Here is a 27,555-nt window from a genome sequence, read left to right on the forward strand (position 1 = left end):
CTATGTAACTACTCAAAACAGACAGTATTCATTTTTTGCTATCAATGTAATTAAGTAAATGGATATTTGCTTATACATTTAAAAGCTTAAAGCATCTTCCAATTACACTTTCCATTGCTGCTACCTATGTTCAAAAGTCTAAGAATGAAAACAAATAATACTGTGTATGATTGTTTTTTAAAAAGAAAGTCAAATCCTCTAATCCTAAGTAAATGAAAATCCTTGCCTTGATAGGAAAGTATTCAGAAAGAGGCTTGTCAAAGCCACCTGGCACACTGCAGTACTCTGTGGGGTAGATAAGTGTAGCAGAACGAAGAAGATGATGCAGTAGGTTACAAGACAGAATGTAACCCTGCTTACAGGTTAAATGTAGGGTTCGCTGCAGAATCTTCCCAAGCTGCTCCCTGTATGGTAGCAACTTCTTTCCATCCACTCGAGTGATCTAATAGGAAATATAAACATTTAAGGTAAACAGAATGGATTTTATTCTAGAGGACTAAAGAGAGGATTATACGGTGCAACTGATCCTGTACCAGCTTTCATTCTGTAAATCACACCAAATTCATATCAAAGACAGGGTTTACACATGAACTACCACTTCTACCACTATTGAATAGTGTAACACATAAGAACTGATATACATTCCCTCTTGATTCAAGATTTTCTAGCGTTACTTGCATACAACTGAGATGCATTTCAATAAATTTATCTTTACCAGAAGATACTTTTTCCTGTATTGATCCCTCTTCTTTCTCTCCACCTCAATAACTCTTTGTATTAAATGCTTTTATTTTATTCCACATACAGACCATATGTTTATTTTCTTCAGACAACATCCACTTATGTCCCATTTAAAGTTAGAGAAGAAAAAAAGTTATGCAACATAATTCATGCGACAATTAGTTTAACAGCAGAATTTATTAATTTATTCTTTCAGGGTCATTAAGTAAGATTTAATGACATACATATATGAGGAGAATATTCTTTGCAATACCTCTGACAAAAGCTGAAGATTCCAAAGTAGCTCCTTATCTAATTCTTCATCACGTAACACATCATCATCTAGAGGAACAAGCGATAAGCACTGCTGTAACTATACTGCAGTCAAGTTTTCCAAACAAATTACATTATAAACCAGATGCTTGCATCCAAAAAGTTTACTCCCAACCCTTCTATAACAAAATTCCACCTCATTTCACCCACAAACAAGTGAAATTTATTATAGTCAAATTAAAAACTTGAATACTTTGAGTAATTTAGGAATGTCTGGCAACACTTGGAACTGGCACATTTTTTAAAGAACTGTGTTCTCGTAGCTTGAGAAATTTCTGCCTTGAAATTACACATAAATAGTTGTTGCATTTAATTTTTTTCCTAAAAAATAGTGAGCAGAAATGATCTTCCATTAATATTTTTCATAAATTCATCTTAAGATGAATTCATCTTAATAAGATGAGTTTATCAGAAAACATGGAAAATTTCAGTATTACTTTCATGCTCAATGAAAGTCAAGTCAAAACAAAGCAAATATGAAAAATCTTACAAACTTACTGACTGTAAGGTGAGTTATGACGCTGCAGCAGTGCGGTACAAACAGCTTCAAGGATTCCTCAGGGCGACACTGGAAACAGCATCATAAATAGCCAGTTTAAAAAAAAAAAAGATGCAAGAATGAAATTCAGGCTACAGACTGAAAACATAAATGCAATTAAGGAAACTACTTTGTCAATTAGCTCTTGAAATATTTTCTATATGCAGCCACCCAAGTTTATGATATTAGGAACCACCTGTATTTCTAAGACAAAGATTTTATTTAAGAGAGTAGTAGCATGAGCTTTTTGGCTTTGATTTGTCGTTTTGTTTTGTTTTTTAGATTAAAAATCAAGTGAAAAAGGATCATTCTCTCACTTTTACTGCAGCTCGACACATATCAGCAACCATACGACCAGCAACTCTTGTCTCAAATATATTTGAAACGGCGAAGTTGAAAACCTTCTCCAAGGCAACCTAAAATTAATCAAAAAGATAGAGATTAGTTTTCCTTAAAAAAAAAAAAAAAAAAAAAAAAAGAAAGAGGAATGCTTATATTCTTTCCCCCAGGCCCTCCATGAGTTTAGAAGCACACACACACTGAGTGCTTTAACAGATAACATAGCGGGACATCCAGCCTTCAGCTGGAGAGGCAAACTACTTCTAAAACGTTCACTTTGGGGAGAAAAGGTCAGATACATTGCATTGACGGATGAAAGCTTGGGAATGCTTCTGAGAAACTAGAGAAAAATGGTTTTCCCTGAACAAGCCCCAGACTGATTAAAGGAAAACTTTACTATTTCACATGTGAAAGCGAAGTAAAGCCAAAACATTCCCTAGTTAACAAATAAACAGGGAATTAGCTATTTAGGTGGTCAGCATATTTTAAGGAGGCTCATTACCATCTTGCTTATTACCAGTACCTTGCAAGGCAAGTTGAATTATACACAGCGAAGTTTGTTCATTATTAGAATAACTACAGGCAGTCGGGAAAAAACACAAGCATTTAATGACAACAAAAAATTAACTTAAGATGTGTTAATGAGAAGATTCCAGCCAAAATCGTACTTAAGTATCCAATGCAAAGGTCAAAATGTTCAAAGCAACATATCCAAATACATACTAAATGTAATTTAGATCTGAATGGAATGAAGTGTTACCCCAACCTACAAGGAAAGAATCCATCCATGTAAAAACATGGATTCCTCTCCCCGAGCCCTGAAGAGATTTTAATCCAGTTTTTCTGATCACACTGGCCACATGGCTCTTGAACCACTTCTCTGTCCAGCTGAGGAAGTGGTAGGTAGAGGGAGAAAAGAGGAAAACTGGACGAGTTAGCATTAACACCAAAAGACATGAAAATCACCGTCTAAAATTATAAAGTGATAAAGCTGTTAGAATAATTTATCCTAACAATTATCATTAGTTATCAAAAGAGCATCAAGTTCTTCAGAGCTCTGTATTGATGCATATGAAACTGTAAATTTACATGAAGCCCTAAACTTTCCTCCCAGCTCCTTCCTTGATAAAACATGGAAGTTCACAACAGGACAACGCAGGAAGGAAGAACCAGAACATACCAGCAATTCACGACAAACTTAAGCCTTAAAGATGGATGAGAAGCCCAATGTTTTACATACCTTAAATATATCTTTTGAACACTGAGTAAGGATTGTACTGAAAGTAGAAGAGAGACCTAATTCAACTAGACTCTCTAGATGAGTCATTTTCTCAGTTTCAGTCTCCTCTCTGGTTTGTTCTAGCGTGCTGCTCTCTATAAGTCCAAAACATCTACAAAAATACATTAAGTACAATTTTAGCAATCGGAACTAGGAAGTTGTATTAAAGCTTTCACGCCAAGCTTTCACCTATCCTTAGCTTACTTACCTATCCATAAACTGTAGTACAAAATCCTCAAATTCAGCAGTCGCAGAGCACAGTTCTCTTTCTACCTACAATTTTCCAATGCAAAAGAAGCAAACAAGGTTAGCTCTTCTTAGGGACACATAATATCAAGAACACTTACAAATTTTAGGTGATACAGACCACATTACATTTCCCACCAGAGTTTGCATAGTCTCAAGTCCATCCCATGAAACAATTACTATGTTTTCTTTACACTGTCCTATCAAACTTCCTGGCCTTGATCTTTAGCCAAATAACCTCTCAGGCTGAAATCAGGGTCTGTCTCCATAGATACAACCTTTGGCCTTACTACTGATCTTCCATTCCAGCAGGATGCCAGTGAATGCCAGCTGTGGTGGCAGACTTGGCTCCGCTGACATATTTACATTACACATTCATTATAAAAACTCCTCTGCTAGTTTTTAAGTGCTGCAGCCCTGAGTCAAGAAAATAAACCTAATTCCAGGAGTTTCGTGAGCAAACAAAATAGGCACCTATTAGCTGTTCTACAAACTACAAGCATCTCCTAGCAGTGGACAAGATATTCTACATTGCCGTTCCAACTACTATGGAACACTGGTGCTGCCCCATTTGTATCGTGCCAGGTATAGTTTCACCATCTGCCTTTGAACTGCTGGATCAAAAGCAGAAAAAAACACTTGTCTAATGATGTTGTTTAATTGGAAGAGATTAAGCAGCATCTGAAGTGAGAGCAACAACATCATGCTTAGAAAAGAGAAGCATGACTGCAGGAACACTTTAAAGAGGTGCAGGTATTTTGAAATAGTTTCCCAAACTAGGAAAACAGCCCTTGAAAGTTCAAGACTGCGTTAGCTTTCTGAAAAACAAATACAAACAGAAGGGACATCCCGTTATCTTTTACGCTTATATTTTCAACAACAAATTCTTCCCAGTCTCCTAGACAATCAGTTACCTTCTAACCTGCTCTAAGCTGGACTAGTTTTGAATTAGAAATGCTGTACATCTTATAACAATCCTGTAGTCACCTGTCTTCCCCCCCCCACTTAATGGTTAAAGTTTTAAAGTGATAAGAATTCTCAAAACCACAACACGAACAAAGATGCTATTCTATTAGTATCAGAAAAATTTAGTTGGCAAGTGACTTCTGGAGACCACCCTGTCCAACATCCTACTCAAAACAGGGAGAGCTCAGAGTCATTTTATACTGCACAGAGCCTTCCACAGCTGAGTTTTTACATAAAAATAATAAACTGTTTGAATTTAACACATCTCTACAACAATCTGTCACTAATAAGCAGTGCTAAAAATGTGTGTCCAACTCATATGCTGATGTCAGCTCCAGGTCACTGACCAGAAGTAAATGTTATCCCCAAGCTTTAGTATTTTTGTGAAGGTATGTTAAACAAAACTGCAATACATGGAAAAAGATTGTAGCAAACACATTACAGTTCTGAAGACAAAGCTACACTGCTAGAAAATAAGACGAAATCTAGAGGTTATGGTTTTGTTTTTGTAACTACGCAGTGCTCTTACCTCTGTGAGGTCATCCCTTTCTTGCAACACAGATGAACAATCCACTAAAGGCACCAAAGTAGAAAATGTTGCAATAAACTGGAATGTAATCTGTTGAGAGTTGCAAACAGCTCTTTAATAAATACTACTGCATTCTACACACTAAAAAACTTTCCCAATTAAAATATGGCAACTAAAGCAGATCATTACATTAAAAAAAATCCACCCAAAACTTCAATAATTATTTCCGATTTCAGATAGAAAGCTGGATGAAGCTGGAACAATAAAAAAAAACATTTTCTGTAATAAAAATAAGTGCAAAACAACACTTATTTTGTGCTGAATTTTGAAGTTAAAAAAGACTGATGTTTAAATTGCTTGAACACTCAATGAAAATTCATTCCTGAAGGTGTGGGTTTCTGGGACCTAATTTAGCAAACACGTACCGATAAATAACACTTAATTGTATTTATTTTTAAAGGCAAGGAATATTTGCTACCATTTTTGGAACATCTGTTTTATCTTTAAAGAAAAAAAAAAGTTTTACTTGCTTTCATGAGAGCCTTCAGAGCAAACCAATTAGCTAAATATATTCTAAGAGGAGGTAAGATCTGTACACTCACCATGCATTTGCTGAAGTCATTTGGATCCACCCCAGGCAATGCTCTCATCAGCAGAGGTAGCATGTGCGTTGGCCCTTCAGGAAACCACTTCCCCCCAGATACCAGGCTACGAGCTACTCCAATTACACAGCTTAAAGTAGCGGTGAGCTGATGAGGTTCTGTCAATGTCTCAAGTGCAGGATATGTTCTACAAATTTCAAGAACAATCGTATTAGGATCAATACCATTTATGAAGCTTTCAAAGAAAAGTTAATCATATGTATTATTTTCTACAGAAAGGGTAAAAAAAACCTGCAAGAAAGAAAAAGTTTATCAATGGTTCAGAACTGGTTCTGGTAATCTTTTCTTCAATTAACTTAACATTACTTTATTAGAAAGTGCTGCTTTCGCAAATTTAGGATCAAGTAATTTGTTGGCAGTTGTGGAATGGAAATTAGTAACTCCATGGTCTCCTAGATTCCAAGCTGCGACTTTCTTGTTTCAGCTTTTACAGACGAACTTATGGTGGATTAGCAACAAAAAGGCATTTCTTACTATAGAACTTTTATCATTATATTATTAGCAGGACCTGCATGAACTAATGCAAGCTAAGTAACTGCAAGTATAAAGTTCTTGTCCCAAGCATGAAAACTTGTCTCAACTGCCTTTGAACAGTGGAGAGATACATTGCTTAAGGTTACAAAGTCCATTTTTTATTTTAAAACCTGTTAAGTTACTGGCATTTCTAAACCTCCGGTTTTTACACTAGGTACTTCTCAGGAAACTGTGTAACACTTCCTAGAGTTTCTACAGTTCAAACAAGAGTCAGTGCTACCCCTGCCTACCTCCAAGCACAAAGGACCTACATTTCCTCAAAAAAATGAATTTGGAATTGTAGCCGAGGCAAACATACCAGTGATAGCTTTATATACTGAGCAGTTCAGTCTGCTCTCAAAACAGAAACAGTAGTCATACCTAATACTGACATCCACTGCTATTCCTGTTAGAAATGCTATGCTTGAAATATTTTCATGCAACAGTGGATTTATCAAGATTTTATAAACAGTTGAGTCAGTTAGGTATGGAACTCAGAAAGAGTTTTTGTCAAGACAAAATTAATTTCTCCACTGGTTTTACAACACACGTTGTAAAGGACTGCTCAGGAAGCGGAACATGGACAGAGACTAGGAAGAAAGCTGCCTGGGGGCAGCACTGGGGGCAGCACTGGGGGCAGGAAGGAGTTAGTTTTTTGGAATTTCAGGCACCAAGGCATTAGCAATAGTATAAACCAAGTATATTATATGGACACATACTGCAGCGATTTGCTTATGAAGTCAAAGGCAACAAATTAATTTTAACCAATCTGTAACATACATACTCTGACACAGAACAGAAGTACAGAGAACACTCACTACACAAACATGCAGTACCACCATCTGTATTTGGCCCAAGCAGAAAGCGGATGAGAAGGCACAACATGGCTCATGAATAAACAGTACAAAGTTGCTTTTTAAAACAATCTACCCCTTATCAAAATGACAAAATGATAACCAAAATGCAAACAACCTGAGGGCTACCCTATATTGCACAAGTTATTGACAGCTCCCAGAACTATACCATTAGCCAGGTGTTTCAAAAACAAACAAATAAATAAATAAATAAAATAAAGAAAAAAATAGTCCTCCCACACTCCCTCTCATGTGATTGCCCAGTAGTATGTATTAGCCTTACTTTAGCAATTCCTCTCACTGCAAGCATTTATTTGCAGCAAGAAAATTGCTTGTCATCTGAGTGCTTTGAGTATTTGTTGTTAGGAAGGGAGCGGGGAACTTACTTCTCAAGTACAGGTGGAATTACTAACTCAGGACGCATCAGTGCAAGGTTCTGCAGAGCTTGAGCAGCCTCCAGACTTCCAGTTTTACTAAACATAGCTAGAAGAACAGGTTGAATAATGCATTCTACGAAGTCTGTAACATCCTGATCAGTAAGTTTATGACTATCAGGCACAGGAGTTAACCAGGTCGCTTTCTTGTAGCGCTCACGGTGCAGCCTTCTGACAACACCACTGGGTAACCTTTGAAGTAGTTTCATCAGTTTGTTCTGTTGAATATATGAGAAATGCTATTCAGTTATTTGGCAGTAGCAGAACCCGAGCTGCTAACTGCTCAACACACAATTAATAACAAATCAGTATTTTGAAGCTACCCAGCTACAATAGACGAAAATTCAGAAGAGCTCTAAAACACAAGGTTCATAAAGTCATTAAACTTCAGTTCCCAAAATATTAAAAATTATGCTGTGAACACTATGCCTTATATTAAAAAAAAGTTACGAGAAATATGTTCTAAGTACACAGTCAAGAATCGAGATTATTTACCTGTAATCAGGGCATCTGAGAGCATTCTCTGCTCATTCACATGTAAGTGAATATCCTACTCTAGAACAAGACAGCACCTTTGACACTGCTTAGACAAGTCCAGTCATTTTAATTTATATTTTCTATCAGCTATCACGGGAATATCCTTACATTCTCTAACAGAAGACTACACCAGCAAAGGGCAGGCTTCATCAGAGTAGATATGCAATAAAAATCCTTTTGGTTTTGGTTAATCAAAACCAGATTTTAGTAGCTTGGAAATCACAGATCAAGAATACGAAAGGGTGTTCAGATCTACCTACGTTACACAAGTAACACTGATGCTGTATATCATGTTCACTTTTCTTAGTGATATGTGAACTAGATGTCTCATTTTGGATTTCTAAACTGCGCTTAGAGATTAGATGTTTAAAACATACTCCCATTAGCTGTAGTCCTGATGTCAGAATAAAAGTAAACTGCATCACAGTATGATGACAACTTGAAAGTTAAAGCCTCAAAATATTAGGCAACCAACACACAAGCTGACTATTAGAGTACATAATGCCTCTATCAACACATCTCATTTGACAATTTTGCTGATATTAAAGGCAAAGTTACTGTCTTGACATGCAAAAAACTCACCAGCCAGCGCCCATTATTTGAAGGATGGTAAAAAGAAGCAATGCTATTGAACAATCCGGACAAATGCTTCTGCACTAATTTACTTGGTCCACCCTGTGCAAAATAAAACACAGCATTTAATTACACAGACCAAGTTGAAATGAAAATATAACACACAGTAGTACAAGGCACAAGTGACTACTCACTCACCACAACCATATTTCAAAGCAACAAAATCGTGTGTACAACACCCACCCCCAGCTCAGCACTAGGTAAGCAAGATCCATCCAATCTGATGAGGTTCACTCTAAAAAGGGGTGATTCAGTTGGTAGGTGGGTCTTAAGGGTGTGAGTCTGCAGTGACATTTGTAGCTGGCTCTTCATTTCCAGAATGGCACTAACAGCAGCTGTGAGATAAACCTTTCCATCTCATTCCAAAACCAACAGTGAAATAAGTTCTAAAGCAAACCTTGCGCGAAAAGTAGCCTAAAAACACAATTCTGCAGTGAACTAAACATAACACACACCCGTTTTACACGCATACTTGCTTAAAAGTTTGCGTTAATATGTTGTATTAATATGTTTGTTAGACTTTACGAAAAAAGTTACTAACCATCATGGCCGTGATCCACATTACTGCATGTCCTACATCATAAGCATTTGTTAGGAATCTTGGAACAACAACTTGATTACTTCCCACTGGAAGATTTAAACTCCTCAAAATTCTGGTAAAAATCTGTAAATAAGAATTTTTAAAATTGCGTACTATAAACCTGCCATAAAATAGTAAGAGCTTAGAATATTACTATAGCAAATTGTGCCTACAGAGGTCGGTCCTATTTACCTGCTGAGAACAAATATTTTCTGGGCAGAGAACTACACATATTAGGAGCAGACAATTTCAACTCTCCGGACTGAGACTAGGACAGGCAAAACATTTTTATAGAAAGACATATTTAAATTCTTTGACTTTAGAAAAATTCAAAAGTCTAATATTCAAACTAGTAGCATTAGAGAACTAAAATTATACATTCACAGCCTGAAACCATTTCAAACAATTTATACTCTCTCTCTCACATTGCTGAAGAAAAGGCACATGCAGGCCAAAAGAAAGGGTTGAAGAACATCTGTTTTCCATCCATTGCCCTTAAACATCAGACAAAATAAAGAAAGCACTAGCATCTTTCTTCATTTTGTGTTTTCCAAACCCCTCACAATATACCTGCTACAAACATCTTTAAAAATCCAAAAGCTGCAAGATTCAAAGGTTATATACACAACATTTATCAAAAGAGTATCATTAAGGCTTATTTCCACAAAAACATGGTATTAATTATACATTCAGAGAGAACTTGTATAGTAAGGTACTTTGTTGCTTCAGTCTGGTTTTAAGTGAGGCACTGACAGTATCAACTTCCGATACTTTCTGTTACAAAAGGACCGTTCAAATTCTTGAAGTTCCCATTAGGTCTTAAATGAACACACCTCATTGGAAAAGCTGGGCCACTGCAGTACAAGACCCATCCAGGGAATATGTATTATTCTTTGCATACTGAGACTCATCTCAAAGTGAACAAAATTTAATAAAATGAAAGACATTACCTTTGGTACATACGGATCCCAGTCAATGTACCCTATGTTGTCAGTGGCCAACCGAGCAAAAAGATTTACTAGATGCTGAAAACAGAGGTAAAAGAAGGAAACATTCATTAGAATATATTTATTATAAAAGATGCACAAAGCCCTTCAACTTACCTTACAGATGCAAGATAAAAGCAACCCATGGCATTACAACATTTGTAAAGGGAGTTTTCAGTCTATCAGGAGTCACTAAAACCATGTTTCATAATGCATCTGCGGGCAATTCCTACTTTCAGGAGTTCAACTCATTTTTTAAGCCCTTACAAAGCAGGGAAAAAGAGGTAACTGAGATCTACCTTTCCTAAGTGTTACATTTAAAAAAATAATCTTTTTGTTTGACACAAGGAAATACCCACTGAAAAAAACCCTTCCCATGCACAAAGGCAACTGATTCTGTAGCTTCCCTTCAAACAGCAAACCCAACTCCCGCCAAAGCAAGCTGGGAACAAGCTTGCAGCAGACAGAGGCTTAAATTGGATTGCACAGTCAGAACACATGTCTAATTATCTGCATCCAAGCCTGATGAAATGAGCAAGCTTGCCCTGAAAAGGTGGACAAGACAAAAAAGGAAACATGAAGTAAAAGCTCTGGGGAAAAAATAAAACTTTGTGCCTTCTGAGCAAACTGTCAGAACTCAGTGGAAGAGGGGAAAAGCATCACAGACAACTGCTTACTTATGACAAGAGTGTTGATGATTCTTTTCTTAGACCAGTTGGCAGAAACAAGCCAAATAATGCTACTAAAAGTACAGGCTGTCATCTTACTGTCAGAAAGAATAGACAGAATTGTACTTTTTTTGGATAGCTATCAGGAAGACATAGAAGTGTATACAGACAGCATAAAATAAAAGTAAAACTTTGGCAATCATCCTTGTCCAAATTAGGAAAATAGCCAATTGTTTCAACAAAGACTGCCTTTCTCCATTTGTGATGGAACACAACTCCAACTAGGAAGACTTAGGCACCAGCCTTTTGACACCAAACTTGCCAGAAACAGAATGGGCTACAAAGGCCACATTCAATGCTATTTTGGAAGTTAGCTTTCTCCAAACGCACACAAGTCCTCCTGGAGTATGCAGGCAGAGATTAGTCAAAGGAGCCAGATGGTCAATGAGCTTATGTTCACACCGAGTATGGGAAAAAAAAAAAACACTGGTAATTTGCCAAGTTTCCCTGCAGGAAAGTCAAGGCACAGGTTAGCTGACACCAACAGCACCTAAGCTGCTGGTCGTGTCATCTCAACAATGAGATTTTCTCTCATTTCCAAGGTTTATATATGGTCATGAGATGCACACAGAAAGCCAGATACAGGGTAAACGATCTTGCTTGAAATATACAGCCCAGTGGTAGTTTTGGCGAAGGGGAGTAGAGGTTCTTTACCGATCTAAAATAAAGATGACAACTCATTGCAGTCCCTGCAAAGCTGAGGAAGAAACTAACCTGAGAGAGATTTATTTGAAGTTTGATAACTGAAGATTAAAACAGACTCTTTAAAAGCACTGGTATGGCCATTATACCAATCTTAGAGTCTGTCAGGCTGAATATGAAGCCTATTTGACTTTTTCCTTTTTTTAAAAAAAGCATTTTTGCACCCTCACCATGAGTGTAAGACTTGAAGCAGTAGTCAGGCACCTGTTTTGAGTGTATCTTTGTCATACAAGCAGTGTATGGTTTATATGAAAGGATTCAACCACCAGTATAGCACAGAAATGGAACTCTACCTCCAGTGAAGCTATAGAAAACTGTGGGCAACAGAGACAAGAACAAGCAAGGATGCTCAGCACCACCTGGTGACCAAAAGACTTCAACACAAATTCAAGGCAGAGCTGCAAATAAAAGCTGTAAATAAATGTGTTACGTATATGCCTACTCAGGCTAAGGAAAGTGTACTATCCAAAGATGCTGGAAAAAGCAAACAGAGCATCCCATCATAACAGAAGAAACATCCATAGAGTGACTGTACACACAAGCTATCATTAAAAGAAAGATATAGTTAAAAATTAGGGATTGCAAAGGATGTACTAAGTTTTAAGATGCAATTTTACAGAACTGCGTATTACAGGAATCACAATAGCACCTTACATCATCGTAAGCATAAAAAAGCAGTGGAAAATGCCAGCATTCCCAAGACAAAGTAAAGCTGCCTGAGATGGCCATTAAACAAAGCTCTCCAAGCACAATTGTCATCTCATTTATTCAGTCAATAACTTCTTGCCAACAATCATGAAATTACCAACTCTGCCTTGTTGTAGTAGTTAAAGCAGAAGGAAAAAAAAAAACACTATCAACATTTGACTTGACAGCACACGGTAAGAATTTTACAATGTATCTCTTCTATTGAGGATAAATAATAGATACTTACCCCTTCCCACTGGGGAAGATTTTGAACTGACACCCAAAGGCCTATAAATTCATCAAACCAAAGCCTGCAAGAGAACATAATCAAAATAATTTCAGTGTTGTGAAAGCAACTCCTCCACTGGACATTAACTCTCACTTTGTCGGGTGGTCTCTGGAACTCACGTGCCCCCAAAGTCATTCAACACGAACAGCGATCAGACATGCTTGTATGTCTTCATTTCCCATAGCATCCTCCCATTCTTTTAGCTCTCCTCCTCTTACTCTTTTTTGATTTCCCCTTCCACACATCAATGTCACCAGGTGTTTCCTTAGCTACATCAGCCTGACCATTTCAATATATATTGCCATCCCAGCACAGGTAAACTGGATGAAAACAAATCACACTTCATTCCCTTCTAGTTTAAAATCTAAAATCTGTCCCTATTGACCGATGGTTACAACTTACATTAATTTCTGTTCTGAATGCAGCTGAAGCAAAGAATACAAATATTCCACACCAGTCCCTTGCTTACATTCATGTTCCTAAACTATGTTCACCTCCGCCCTTCAAGTTTTCACTAACCCTGTATCAAAAAATACACTTTAAACCTAACTAGCTTAAGTAATCTCTACAGGCACTAAACATCATGGTTTCAAAAACCCACCTTAAAGAAGATCCAGACACCGTTTTACGTTGCAAATGTTTCTCCCCTTCATTCTCCAACTCATTTCCTATAACAATCTTCTGACTGTGTCACATTTCCACACCTTGACGGTGGATAAAAAAATCTCTACCTCACATTCCCACCTTCACAGTAACAGCTGTAACTTTAGCCTACATGAAGGACACAAGAAGCTACTCCAAAGGCCTGTCGGTACTTAAAAGTACGTTACAGTTTTAACATTTTAACTTGCCTCACTATCCCTTTGAAATCAAAATGTATTGAATTCAATTTAGTTTCCTTTGTTGTAGATTGTCTGCTTTACTCTAGAAACTCAGAAAACAAGCACTGGGGGTCCCCAGGTTACTTTTACAAAAGGAGAATGCTGACAGAATTTGTCTTGAACTCCTTCCAAAAATGCCGTTAAAAGCCACCATTCATTTTACTGGTGACCAGGCTGCAGACATTTGTCATTACTAATTTTGTGCTCAAATAGAAACAGGAAGAAACGAGAAGATCCCAATAATTTGATCTCTAACATGGAGAACAGTTCTGAAAGCATTCTAAATAAGCACTGCTCCACCACAAAAGCTAAAACCTGAAACTTTTAATACTGAATTCAAGATTATTTACAGAACCTGTGCTTTCAAAAATGAATAGCTATTCTGATGCACTTAGCTATTTCCATTCCTATTGTTTTCAAATACCAATGAATGCAAGATACATACACTTAAAGGAAACACCAGGTGATCTGATTTACCTGACTTGACTGTTATCCTGTAAGAGATGAATGCTGGTATTTGTAGCAGAACACTACACCAAGAGACATTCAGTTACATTTACCTGAAACCTTTATGGTGAAGTTCAGGAGGAAGGGTAGTAGGTAGAAAGAGTTCAAAGTAGGTAATAGCCTTTTGCATGGTAACATCAAATGGGCACATTAAAGGCCGCCATTCATCCAGCATCTCTGCAGTGGCATCTTCTGGAAAATATCTGAATGCCAGGCAACCATTGAACATACAGACTTAGCTTTGAAATTGGAGTGTGCACATGGGAATTTCTTTTATTTTTATTTTTTTAAACACTTATACCTATCTAGCCATTTGTCACAAAGCTTACTTTTACTCTAAGCCCAGGTACCCAGGGGCAATAGGTAGGTACTCCTCAACCCCACTTAACCTTCACAAAATACAATTTCAGATCAAGGCTGGCACAATGAAAGATTTAAGACGTCTTCTCTACAGCTCTGCAGTATCTTAAGCTACTAATAAAATGAATTAAACTGGTTCAGGCACACACATTCTCAGCACATTTTACAGTACAAAAGATGAAAAGCAATGGTGGCCTTATCAAGTGATATCCTAGCTTAACTAGCTATTATTAATGGGGTTTCAACCAGGGTTATTAACAAAAAAAGATTATTCTAAGGCACTTACACATTACAACACTGAATATGCCCATCACTGTTTTCCACTTTAAGCAGCCTATGAACCTGACGCATTGATCAGCCTCAACCTCAGTAAAACAGAAAAGCCTCCACTCTCCACCCCGGCAGCAAGAACAGCAGGTAAAGAATGGCTAATAGGGTTCCACACTTGTTTGCTTTTTAAAACACTTTTCTTTCCCCTCTAAAAGTAATATTAAAGATACTGGCTCAAAAAAAAACAACCAACCAAAAAAAAAAAACACAGTTACTCACGGTCTGCAGCTCTTCACAAGCGTTTTTAGAACACTTTCTACAGAACTGAAACAAGAAAGGAGATATTAACGATACTACATTACCGAATTTCTAGGACAGCATAAAATAAAGAACCATTTGCTGATTTTTCTCAAGAGTTTAAGATAATGTTGATGCAATTAGATGTCTTCAGTGAACATGCAGTAGCTAATCACCTTTGAGGCAGACCTAATCATACAGACTGAAACTGCTCTCCTAAACTCCTGGTTCTAGGTTTCATATACCACTCTAATATTCACTGCATTTTAACTAAAGAGTGAAAATTATCATTTCTTAGAAGCAATATCCTGCATTTTATCCATGAACAACCAGCAAAGCAAGCTATCTTCTTAAATAAATTTTAAATCTTAAATATTTGTAGGGTAAAAGCAATAGACTTCGGAAAATTATTATTAGATTCTAAACACCATATCCGACCTTTTCAATTTGTTTTGTTGTTGTTGTTCAGAGGTTCTAAGAAAGAAGTATCTGCAAATCAATAGTTATTTCATTACACTCCCCTTGTACTTAACAGCTCATTTTAAGCGTTTCACTCACAGCAATAAAGCCTATTATAGAATTAGAGTCACTTAATTTGAGAAATCATTTTAACATGAATTGCCACATGATGCCATCAAACCATCTTAAAAAATAAAGAATTCAAAATAATCGCAAAGAACAAGGGAGGCAGGGGGAAGAAATCAATGGAACCGTAAAGGCTGCCAATTTTTAGGTTTGTAAAGTCCACTATTTACTACAAGACAAGCTCAAGACTAAATTCTGCTTTCACCAAAGATCATTCCCTGAATGCAAGTTCTAGCAAAATAATTTCTTACACAATATATTTTCTGCGCTCTTAATAGAAAAAATACATTCTTTAGGTCACCATCATAAACTAAGCTATGGAAACGCTACTCTGATCAGAATAAAGATGATTCAAATTTATCATCTTTAGACTCTCACCCAAGATCAGTTCAGATCAGTAATTCAAAACACAAATACAGAGCATGCACACACTCTTTCTCTAGTCCGACAGAAGTAAAACTGATGCCAAACAAGAGAGGTGAAATATAAAATAAACCACAATTTATTTCTAGAGCAGCTGGGGATGGGTGGGTGTCTGTGTGCAAAGAATCCCTGCAACACCTCAACATTCACTGCAAGCCAGCAAAAGCCCACCCAGCCCCCATAACGCTACTTTAGTTCAAGCAGCACTCTCAAAGTTGCAAAATTCTGGGTGTTTTATCCACCAGTGGCAAAGTAAATCTTTTCTCTGCTAGAACGAAAACTGAGCTTACTGACAGCTTCTACAAAGCAAAGATGAATGGCCAACCATTCATTCAACAAAAATAAACTCCAGAAGAAACTCATGAAGATTCTGGGTTAAAGAGAATACATTCTTGAAAGAGTTAGGAAACAGGTTCCAAGAGTAGATAAAGCATGAACCAGCAACAGTCCTGAAGAGCACTAAAGATTAACATGAAAATTGTTTCTGTGACAAAACAAATATTCCCATACTATCACGTTCTACTGAAGCAGACTATTGCTGCGGATAATCTGAAGGACAGAAGAGTTTTAAGATCCAAATAGTAATGGCCAGAGATCAACAAGCCTTTCAAGGACACAAGTTTGAAGTTCAATCTTAGCATCTGTGAGTGAAAGAGAGCAAAAGAGAAAGACTGGAAGGGCTTTCCCCTCTTGATCACAAATTTAGAATGGAAGCTAGGAAAAAAAAAAACAGCAAACAATTTTATATGAGAGGAAGCTTCCATCTAAGATGCAGTTAAACCACAGGCCAACTACAGAAGACATCTTGTAAGACCCCACTTTGACGACTACTAGTTAGAAAAGGACAAGACAACATAGCTGTGAAGGACAAGACACTGCTGGTTGCTGTTTTCATGATCACTTTGAACCAACTCTCTCAAGCCTCGTAGCAGTGGTTAAGTGGCTTCTGTTCCCCTTCTGGTCAGACTTTCTGCCTACCCATTATTGCAGAATTGTTCAAAAATATCTGCATTTATTACACTAGCAAACTTCTGCACATAGCTGTACCACTGAACTTAGCCAAGGATTAATAGAGCCCAACAGCAAACAGTCCCATACATAAACCACCCTGGATCCAAAGCCCACTACAGTTTGTCCTCCTGTTCCTGCGCAACTATTTAATGCTGACCATTTGGATAAGGCACTAAAACCTTTCTAAAGCAAATATAACAAAGTAACTTATGCTGGTAGGTATACTATTATATTATTCTATTAACTGCTGAAACTGTTTATTTAATGATAAAGGAAAACTTCTCTTCCCTTTCAGTTTTCTTTGCTTTTAGTTCCTCCTTGTCATATGAGGGATTACCACGTTATTACACCTCATCAAATGGAGGCATTAAAAACAGCCAACACCACCATAACCCTAACGCTACTCATCATTTTGGCACCACGCAACTGCTTTCCTCATTTAGCAAGGACATCACCATATTAATTTGTAAATATTTTTTTCTGCACTTTCAAAGAGAAACATGCTTCATTTAAAGCAATAAAATACAAACCTACACTGTTGACCCTTATATTATCAAAAAGCAGCAAATGCATCATTTTCAAATTTTCAGGAAGAATTCAGGCCTGAAGTGACGTTCTAACCCTACAGCAGACATTCCATTATTTGAGTTTAAATTAAGACAATGAAAAGAGAACCAGCTATAGTTTCACAAATGGTATTATTCTAGTGAATTTCTAACTATGCTGAGCCAAAAAAAAAAAACAGTATCTTATTTGACTAGTATAACTAAAGATTTTTTAAAAAAGATACAAGCAAAACATACCCCAAACCAAACCACTGCAATCCTAGAATTTCTCTCTGCTGACTACACCCACTTACATCACTTTTAAACTATTTCTGGACTTAAGATATTCACGAAACCCTCTGATATGGTTTTCCACTGTCACAATGGACTCTGCCAACACAGAAGCTTGGTTTTACACTTGACAACTACAAGGTTGTCCCCGAGTCATTTTCCAGGCCCTATTACCTCATTGCTAAAGCACTTTCCATGATTTCATGGTTTTTAATAGTAAGGTAAACTTACACAGTAACATGCACTCCTACACAAATACCGGTTTTGTCCGTATTCAGACACTAATTATTCAACTATAAAATTTGCCTTTCATTTGACCCTCAGAATACATATGCTGGTTAAATTAGTTAGCGAATAGCCACTTTATCAGCCACTTCACACACGCTCTCTTGTTCCCCAATTAGAAAGGCTTACATACAGTGCGACATTCTCATAAACAGTGGTGGAATGTTAACATTGGTTTTCCAATACAATTATTTACACAGAAAATTACGCCTGTGTGACAAGTGTTACAATCTAACAGAACATGCAGAAGATTACACATCGGCCAGAGCTGAACAAAAAAAGTCATTCTTACCACCTATGTAATACATTAAGCACAAATGTTTTAGGTGAAGACAAGCCTGGTCGATATGAACTGAATGTAAAAAAAAAAATTAAAAGAGTAGTTAAATTATCAGCTATATATCAAATTAACCCAGCTTTAAAAATATCTCAACATCCACCAAAAAGATACACCTCAAAATTGACTTGAAAAAACACCAAAACAAAAGGCACCGTATGAGAACGAATCGCACTGCATTTTTAGATGGAGTGTCTGATAGGTAATGCTGTTAATAAAAGCTAGAAGCTAGACAGACCATCACAACCGATAGCTTCGTCCCAGCTTAACATCCCTCCCCACTACACAAATTTCTCACACAGTAAATGAAAAGTGACAAGCCAACACCCCCACAGACACTTGTGCTGGCATACGCCTGAGAAAGGCTCTGCTCTTTTGGATTTTCACTTAGAAGTAGCATCTACAGTTATCAAAATAATGCAACTTTGCAAAATAGTACAATTAGCAAAATTATTTTTCCAGCTACGTAGCCATGAGACAAGTGCTGGGTGACAAGTTACAAAGCTACAGATATTTTCTGTGTGTCACATTTCAGCAATGGGATCCCCTATTCAGTAAAAGGAGTCAGTGGTAATACTTGAATAGTCACAGACAGAAAACAAGTTGACGGAGACCCTGTTTCAGTGTACTTAGAAGTGAACTTGATTATGTTCAGAAAGGAACAGTGTAACAAACATCTGTCGTGTATATCCTGCCATCAATTATTGTAGCCTCACATGCACTTACTGCAATCAATTTCATGAAATATAAACAAAAATATTTACGGTATACCTAATTACAGATGTTAACAGTACCTTTTTAACTGTACTTTGAAGCTTAACAAGTACTTAGGCTTTAAAATGCAAACTTACTTGGGAAACCAATTTAATCCAAGATGTTCTGTTTTGGAGTATAATATCCTTTCCAACATTTCATAAAGTGGTCTCCATGGTAACTCTAAATCATCCCTGGAAAGCAGTTCTTTTTTCCTAATATAAGAAAACAAGGAACACTTTAGGATTAAACATCTACACTGACCTATTGCACACCAAAATACCCCAGATCAGGAATACTGCTTTGAATCATACTCTTCTTCAGCATTTGCTATTACCTGCAGAAGGTTGGGGAATTTACAAGCCAACCACTTACAGAATTTCTGAATGACCTCAAGCTGTCAAGGTCTTCAACAAAAGTCTGACTAAGTGAAATAAGCATATCAAGTTGTGAGACAGTCTTCACCTCCTCCCTGTTTAGGATTCAGCCTTAACACTTAGCTCTCTGGAGTGCTTCCTTTTCCTAATATTGAAAAACTGACATTCTTTCACTTTCAAATCCACACATAAAGCTTTGAAAGGGGAAAGGTGTTTACATAATGCAAACTCTTTCTAATCAAGATCATCTGTGCAGGGTGGATTAAGGGAAGTAACCTGTAACAGAACAAACTATTGCACTGAAGTATCTAACAACATGAAGCAAGCAAAGTGATCAATTACTTAGAGAAGAAAATCTCAGCAGTCATCAGAAATCCGTACTTACTTTAACAGGTTTATTAACAGGCGTGCAAATCCTTGCATCATGCTGATCTCCAGTTTTGGAATTGTTACCAACTCATACAGCAGTTTGGTAAAAAGCACATGATCTTCTTTGCTGAATTTTCTCCCATATAACCGGATGTATCTGCAATCAAAACACAAGATGAGTCAGCAATATTTTTGAGCATGTTCCTTTTAGCTAAGACCCGAGCCAGATCCTGTCTGGCTTGCTCCATAATGAAACAAGGGAAAACCTAATTTAAGTTCTTGTTTGATAGACTTGAAAAGATAACTAGCAAGGGAATATTTTGATACCTGAAACTAGCCCCTGGGGAAAAAAAACTGAAGACTGATCCAATCAAGTCCTACCTAACATAATGTCCAGATTTTATCTCTGGCATAGCTTGACTAGTCTTTTATACACACAGGTTTTTGTTTGTTGTTCTTTGTGTGTGTGTGTGTTTTTTTGTTTTTTGTTTTTTCCCCAATGCTCAGAAATTATAATAAATCTTTCAAGAAAAACTGATTAATAACCAGGGGCAATCTTAACTCTAAATTTAGTACTTCTTTTTGCTAGCCAGGAAGACGGATATTTATTGTACCTATAAAGTACAAACCTTAAAGCATTAGCAAATACTGGCAGGTAGCATTCCTAATCACTATAGGGTCCTCTGAAATTATAATTTGTGTCAAGTTTCTCCTAAGGGGAAATTGGAATTTAACTGAAGTGACTTTTGTGAGCCTAAAAGCAACTTAAGAACCCTAAGTAGTTATAAAAAAATGGAATTATGCTAAAAAGCAGTTATGTAGCAAAAGCATGATCTGTTTTTAAACCAATGAGGTAAAGGAAACTTTACTTACAATAAATAACCAAGGAAAAAAAAAATGCTTGCTGTCTTCCAAGATTCCACAAACAGCATAACATAATGTTCCACAAGGTACACCAAAACCAACGACTATATTCTTTCACCTCAGCTCAAAATGTGCTAACTACTGAATTTAGACTCTCTACATCCCCATGTACTTGTTTCCTCTTTTTTAAAAAAGAGCAACACTGTCACACAAGCAGCTTTATTGTACTCTATCCTTTTCAGGTGCGGCACTTTAAGAAGGAGACAGGACACAACATAGAAGCTAATTTAAAAAAACAAGTTTCAAGTTAAGTCCAAATCTGACAGTTTCTAGTAAGGCTAATCAATTTATTTAGACACTGACCTTTGCTGGTGGTGTGCTTTGCTGCTGTTCCTTTATTTACTATTTTTAAAAGGTATAGTTCCATTAGGGCTAAGTTTGGAAGAGGTGCTTGCTATTTTCAAGCGTAGATTGAAAAAAGGAATGCATTTAACTTTTTAAAAATAACCTCCTCCAACAAAAGTTATATAAGGTTCTAATGCAGCATTTTACACGTCACACCACTACAACTTACTACTCACCTGAGAAGCACACTTTTCCTTTGTATTACTGCTCCAACTACCCTTAAAGAGTCATAAGAAACACTACTAATACGTTGCCCTCCAAGTAGCTGTTAGACAAAGAGTGCAAAATACGACCCCTTATAAAACAATTTCTGCAGAAGCCTGTTGATTCTTTTTGTTTAAAAGATTCAGGAGAGCTTGGGTTGATTTGTTGTTAAATATACATCAGTGGAGCATTGAGGCTTGTTCTGGTAATGTGAAGAATGCCAGATCTCACACCACTTATTTGGTATGTGGGACAGCCAACATTGCAGACTATCTACACGGGAACCACTGCGTGAAAAGACGATCTCTGAAAGAAACCTATGTGGATGTAATACAGCCTAGGTAATTCTTAGAGGGGCAAATATAAGCAGCTACTGAGCTAACAACAAAACCAAAGCTAACTGTCCTGATTTCTGAATTTGTTTTCTGAAATTGATTCCTGCAACACTGAGAAGTTCAGTTTGTTATTATCTGCTTCCTGCTTCTCTGTAAGCTTTTACTCCTCACAGCCCTTCCAGTGGGGAAACTGACCACATAGAAATAAAGTTCAGGTCCCTCACTAAAACACACGAGGCATACTTTACAGTGCCATAAGAGCACACAGGATAGGGACAACAGCTTGACTACTTTTTTTCTACTCCACCACTTCCCCATTTCTCAATTTAAAAAACAAACAAACAAACAACACATCTGCCAGGATCTCCAACAGCTAGTAACTTTATCTATTCCAGGAAACTGACTCCTTTTGGTAAGTCACCTTGCTTTTTCCTTTTCACATTTTTTTCCAATCTTCCTCCTCCAGCTTCCTTTGAATACACAGTGGGACAGCTGTGGGGCTTGGGGAAACCAATAATCGCTAGTCTTCAGAGAAGAAAAAAGAGCTTCTACAGCACTTCTTGTCACTTCCTTTTTCTTTTTCCCCTTGATTTCAACAGGGGATTTTGCATTTACTGAGCAGTATTGTCACTAATGTTCATTTCAATGTGTTTTACTCCTTTCACACCCAGAAGGAAATGAATGAAATATAAACTAACCCACTCCTCTGCCACAGGAGGTATGTGGATCAGCCAGAAACACCACCCACCTACAGACCGACCACAAACAGTCAAACAGCTACACTTTCCACATGTATAAAACAGACAATGCAGAAAGAGTCTTCAGAAAACAACGGGTGCAACTGATTTTTTTTTTCCTCTTAGCTTTCCTTTACTGTTTATTAAGAGGGGAAGACAGCGTTGGATGCAGTGATCAAACTGCTTACTCACACAAGGTAAATACACCTTTCACGACACTACACATCTGGGAAAGATCACACCAGGTACACAGGAACACTAACAGCTCATTTCTGAAATCAACTTTAACCTTTTATGACTTCCATTTTGTCGTCGTTCAGTCATATACACTTAACATGTACATCTCTACTCTCATAATGTTAGGTACAGAGTAACAAATAATAGTGATTTAATTTCTTGATGTATTATTAAAGAAAAAACAAAACTGCAGAAGCCTGAAAAAGTAAGTTATAACTACAAAGAAACACTCCGCAAGAGATCCAGGGACTCTGTCAGCATTGCTGGATGTAGCAAAAAAAAAAAAACACACGTTTGCATAGTTACCATTCTTGACATTTCTAACAGCAGTTCTACTATACCAAGTGCTGTTTGATTAAGAAACAGAGGAAAGAGTACAATACAAAGTAATGTACTGAATACAAAGATGCCTGGGAAATGGAGCTAGATGCCAAACTACTCCCATAAATGCAGCTTCTTTATGTACATGAAAAAGCAGATTTTAAAACCATCAATTATTGTCTCGCTGCACAGTTGGATTAAGATGACACACAGAAAATGCTTAATTCCAGAAAGGGACTACTCACATTTTCCTCAAAATTAAATGAGCAAAATGTAACGGAAGTATCCCCAGGAGAGGATACTCCCACTACTAAAGGCGAGAATACATCCAGTTCTTCACGAATCCTGCAGGATGGCTAGGGGCTATCATGTATATGCTTGTTCACCATATAAATGGTGGCTCCTCTTGAGGAAAAAAAAGTACTGGGTTAGTTAATGGAAAAAAATAATAATTTAATTCTAGAACTAATCTGTTGCAAATCAAAAACTTCCTGTAAGAAGGCAGGCAATACTACATTGAGGTGTTATTTGAAATCTTAATTCCGTTGCCCTTTTGATTCCGTCTGTAAGGAAACTGTCTGTCAACCTCTATCAGCCAACCATAAAAATGATAACTTGTGCTACATTGTGCTGGTCACTGGGTTCAGATTTGAAGATCAGCTATGAGCAAATAAAAGGTGATTAGGAAGTGAAAATTCTGTCTGCAGCTCCATCCTTTCTGCACAGAGTGCAAGGTCTCTGTACACAAAATAAAATTAGAACCCAAACCCAACTCCCTCCTTTAAAAGTATTAGGTACCCAATCTCTCACTCCACAATTACAATAGACCTATTTTTAGGAAGTGTACTGTTGTACCAAGCAGACAGCCTAAATTACCCTAGAAGTTGGCTGCTCTGCTACAGTTAAAAATTGCCTTCACTTACGAAGCTGCATAGAGCAGTCTCCTAAATTCCTAGCTATCTACTTTCAATTTCTCATGCACAGGAGAGGATTACAATTGGCCTAAAGCTGCTTTGACAAATGGTATTGAAAACAATGAATCATGCTCACCAAAACCACTTAAATCACATGTATGTTTACACCATACAGGCACAAAACCATTATGTATCCAAAAGAAGGCTTACATTTTTCTGATAAAGATGAGGATAGAATAAAAAAAAGATTTATATTGCAAAAGTGATTAAAATATTTCAGCAAAGTCTGATTGACAGGCTTTCCCATAATTCAGAATGGTTGAGCTCCGTTTTTTCTTACCTTACACTTACGTGTAATTTTGTAATAAACCCATACTTGCCAAGCACAAAAATTACATCATCAGGAACAGAAGTGGTGTCCTTCAGCTCCAAAAATTCTACCCTTACCTACTGAAGTAAAAAGTACAGAACGACACTGGTGTGTTTTCCAGGCTGCAGTCAACCACATGCGCTGTAACTGTTAAATGTTCATGTTATACTGATTGGCTCATTTACCGGCTATGCTTTAAAAAAAACCCTATGCACAACATTTTTTTTTTTTTTTAGTAAAATGTAAAAAAGTGAAAAAAAAAAATGAAAAAGAAACCTATTTTTGACCTAAGAGGCAAAAGTATGATGCAAGTCCATTTAAGCAAATAATTTTGAAGCAACCTGCCTTTTTTTTTTTTTTTTTTGGACATTGTGGCACATTATACAACAACTGGCATTCAGTCTTCTGCTTTCACAACAGGATTAGTGTTTTGTAAGATACAGATTTTACTAGCCAAAGTTTGAGTAGTCTCGCGGTAATGATTAGGTTTGAACGCTAGTCTTTGAGGTACAGTTTGACTTGCATAAGAAGTCCCACTAAGTCACAAGTTAGTTAAGTAACTGCTCTATTCCTGTCCTCACAAGAAAGTTCTCACCACACTCTGTATATGCATTCCAACAAAAGGACCTGTTTACGTTATGGAAAATTACACATAAACAGCAAATCATGCAAATTAGATTAGACACATTTCACCTGATAAACTCCATTTTTGCCCCTGTTTTTCCTCCTCCTCAGACCATGACATCAGATAGCTGAAACAGCTGCTTTTAAGGTAACTATGGGCAAGTCACGCTCTCACTTCTTGAGAGTATAAGAAACAAAAGATTTCAGGTTCATCTGTCATCACAAAATTGAAACTGATATTCAAATTTTTTAAATTAAAATTATTTGAGTTACACTTTTGTTCTTCATACTCTACAGAGATCACCCATAGCTGTATAAAGTTGCAGGGTACCTGAGGAGGTACAACTACACTAGTTTATAATACGTGAGAGGTTTTTTTTTTCCACTTAATCATGTGTTTGTACATCTAAAAACATTTGTATTATTTCATGAATAGATAAAAATGTTAGTTTAAAGACACGTCGGACATGATTCTGAATTATAATTTAATCCACAGAATACTGTGAAAATTGTGTCTTTTATGATTCAGATATTTGCAACAAGGCTAAGCAGAGATCTCACCATGATGAGGATCCTTTATGTTTCTCCATCAAACAACTGTAAAATTTATTGGAGCTGCTCAGCAGGGAAAAGGTACTAAGCTGACACTGAGATGAACTACCCTCTATTAACAGACAACAAAGATTAGATTTATTTTTTCCTCAATATCCTGTAATTTGACTTAGGTATGAAATCAGAATACTATATGCTTTGGAAGTGTTTCATTTAGGCCTAAACTTTAATAAAAGTATTCCATCCCACAGAAGTACGTTGTCAAGTTCAGCTGAAGAGCAAAACACCTCTCATGTTAAGTTTACCAGCTTATTTTTAAACTGATGCCACTGTTTCCTTCCCTGCCTGCATCCAAACATATTCCAAGTCTTACTGCACATAATATGCCACAAAGAAATCTTAGGACTGAAAGGCATCGGACAAGTTGCAAAACACACAATAAATTAGAACTTCAAAGAGTAGGTGGAAAACCACAAATTAGAGCCTCCTGACCTTTCTGTGATTCATAAGGTAGCACAGCAGCAGTTCTCAACAGGCTAAATTCACTGCCCTAAAGCCTAAACTGGTAACAGTAATTACAATTTACAGAATGACTACCAGGGTAATTCTAACGTAAATCCTTTGAAAGTGTGTAGGATCGTGCGCTACGTTTAGCCTTCATATCTAAAGTAGATCTTTCTCTTCGTAAGAACTAGTACAGTTTATCTCAGCTTGATTAGTATATGAAGTTCTACTAGTCCAAAGGCAACAGGTATCACTGAAACCAGCGTACGCTCCCAGATGGCTGAGGGGGAAAGTTTAAAAAAACAGTACTGACCTAGTTCCAAGCAGGTTCAAACTGTCACATAATGAAAACACATGAGTCATTTTGTAACCGTCAATGTAATTCTATCGAAGAATGCCTCTTGGCAAGTATAAAGACTTACATTTCAATACAGACGAACCAAATAGATTTGGCTGCCCAGTATGTATTAAATTCTAAATTAGTTTATATATATATATACACACACACATAAAGGAAAATTCTAAGTGAGGATCTGTGAATTCTACAAAAAGCACATAGTTCATCGTTTCTAGCACAGAGAAAATACCATCACAGCAAAAACAACCTACGGAAATATGGTTAACTGATTGAAGTTACAGGAGTCATTGTCATCTGATGCCGTTTTCAATGCCAGAGTATCAAAAATAGTGGCAAGGAAAACAGCATAAGTATGCTTTGTAAAACTCGCTAACAGAAACCTAGGCTCTGCTCAGTGATACTGTATCGAACCAAGCTGTTCAAAATTGTGTTAAAAACACTTCACAGGCACACGGCAGAGCCGCGCAGTGCCCGATGCCCCAGCAGAGGCGAGACAGCAGGGCTTTTCTTACTGCTGGGCGCTGTTTACAGAGCATTAAGGCATAATTTAATCCTGATAACACTGAACCAACAGATAGCCCGCCTTGAGAAAGACTTTGAGCTCCTACAGCAGAAGCTACAGGCAGATAATATCTTGCACAACTTGCCTAAAAAGGCAAGAGGTCAAACAGGTGGTCAAGTACGCGTTCAGAAATAAATAGCTTAGAAAGAACGACAGAAAAAAAACCCCTCCCGATTCATGAAATTGTCGAGGCTCTCAGAGCCAGGCGTGCTGTAGGAAACGAAACCACCTCTGCCCCGCTTTCCTCCTCCGAGCTAGTGGCGGGCTGTGCGGGACAGGGACGGGCGGCGGGCCCCGCCCCACCCCGGCCCCACAGCCCCAGGAGACCCCGGGGAGACCCCCAGTAGGCTCGGCTCGGCTCCCCCGGCTCGGCTCCCCCCCCCCCACGAGCCCGTCCCGCGGCGGTATGAGGCGGGCAGGGGACACTCACGTCGAGAGCTTCCTGGTCCAGAAGAGGCCCCCGGGCCACAGCTCCTGCAGCTGCACGGCCCGCGCCAGGTTGCCTTTGATTTGCGCCAGGAAGCGGCCGGCCTCGGCCTCCAGGCGCTCGCCGTAGGGCAGCAGCTTGTTGTACACGATCTCCTTCTGAGGCGGCGCCATGGCCGCGGCCGCTGCCCCGGCTCGGCCCCCGGCGCTGAGGCGGCGGCGCGGCGCCGTGACGGCACACCGGGGACGGCCCCGAGCGGCCCGGAACGGCCCCGAGCGGCCGGCTGCCGGCCGCG

General features: G+C 37.8%; 1 protein-coding gene across 2 annotated transcripts in view; it reads right to left on the minus strand.

The window, feature by feature from the left end:
• PSME4 (proteasome activator subunit 4) overlaps positions 1-27,555 on the minus strand; it is a 75,524-nt gene that overhangs the window by 34,150 nt on the left and 13,819 nt on the right. The window contains exons 1-18 of one of the 2 annotated variants that reach the window (XM_035321195.1): positions 27,264-27,527; positions 19,863-20,003; positions 19,199-19,315; positions 14,853-14,897; positions 13,997-14,146; positions 12,514-12,577; positions 10,114-10,188; positions 9,125-9,247; positions 8,533-8,625; positions 7,366-7,631; positions 5,553-5,739; positions 4,951-5,040; positions 3,418-3,482; positions 3,171-3,321; positions 1,909-2,007; positions 1,552-1,621; positions 995-1,062; positions 227-442 (exon numbers count right to left, since the gene is read on the minus strand). In XM_035321195.1, coding sequence (XP_035177086.1) covers positions 227-442; positions 995-1,062; positions 1,552-1,621; positions 1,909-2,007; positions 3,171-3,321; positions 3,418-3,482; positions 4,951-5,040; positions 5,553-5,739; positions 7,366-7,631; positions 8,533-8,625; positions 9,125-9,247; positions 10,114-10,188; positions 12,514-12,577; positions 13,997-14,146; positions 14,853-14,897; positions 19,199-19,315; positions 19,863-20,003; positions 27,264-27,433 — 2,190 coding nt within the window. In that variant the 5' untranslated portion in view covers positions 27,434-27,527. Of the gene's footprint in view, positions 1-226; positions 443-994; positions 1,063-1,551; positions 1,622-1,908; positions 2,008-3,170; positions 3,322-3,417; positions 3,483-4,950; positions 5,041-5,552; positions 5,740-7,365; positions 7,632-8,532; positions 8,626-9,124; positions 9,248-10,113; positions 10,189-12,513; positions 12,578-13,996; positions 14,147-14,852; positions 14,898-19,198; positions 19,316-19,862; positions 20,004-27,263; positions 27,528-27,555 lie in introns of those variants that run through there. The other variant, XM_035321196.1, reaches the window with a different exon arrangement.

Source organism: Oxyura jamaicensis, chromosome 3 (assembly GCF_011077185.1).
Source record: "Oxyura jamaicensis isolate SHBP4307 breed ruddy duck chromosome 3, BPBGC_Ojam_1.0, whole genome shotgun sequence".
NCBI lineage: Eukaryota > Metazoa > Chordata > Aves > Anseriformes > Anatidae > Oxyura > Oxyura jamaicensis.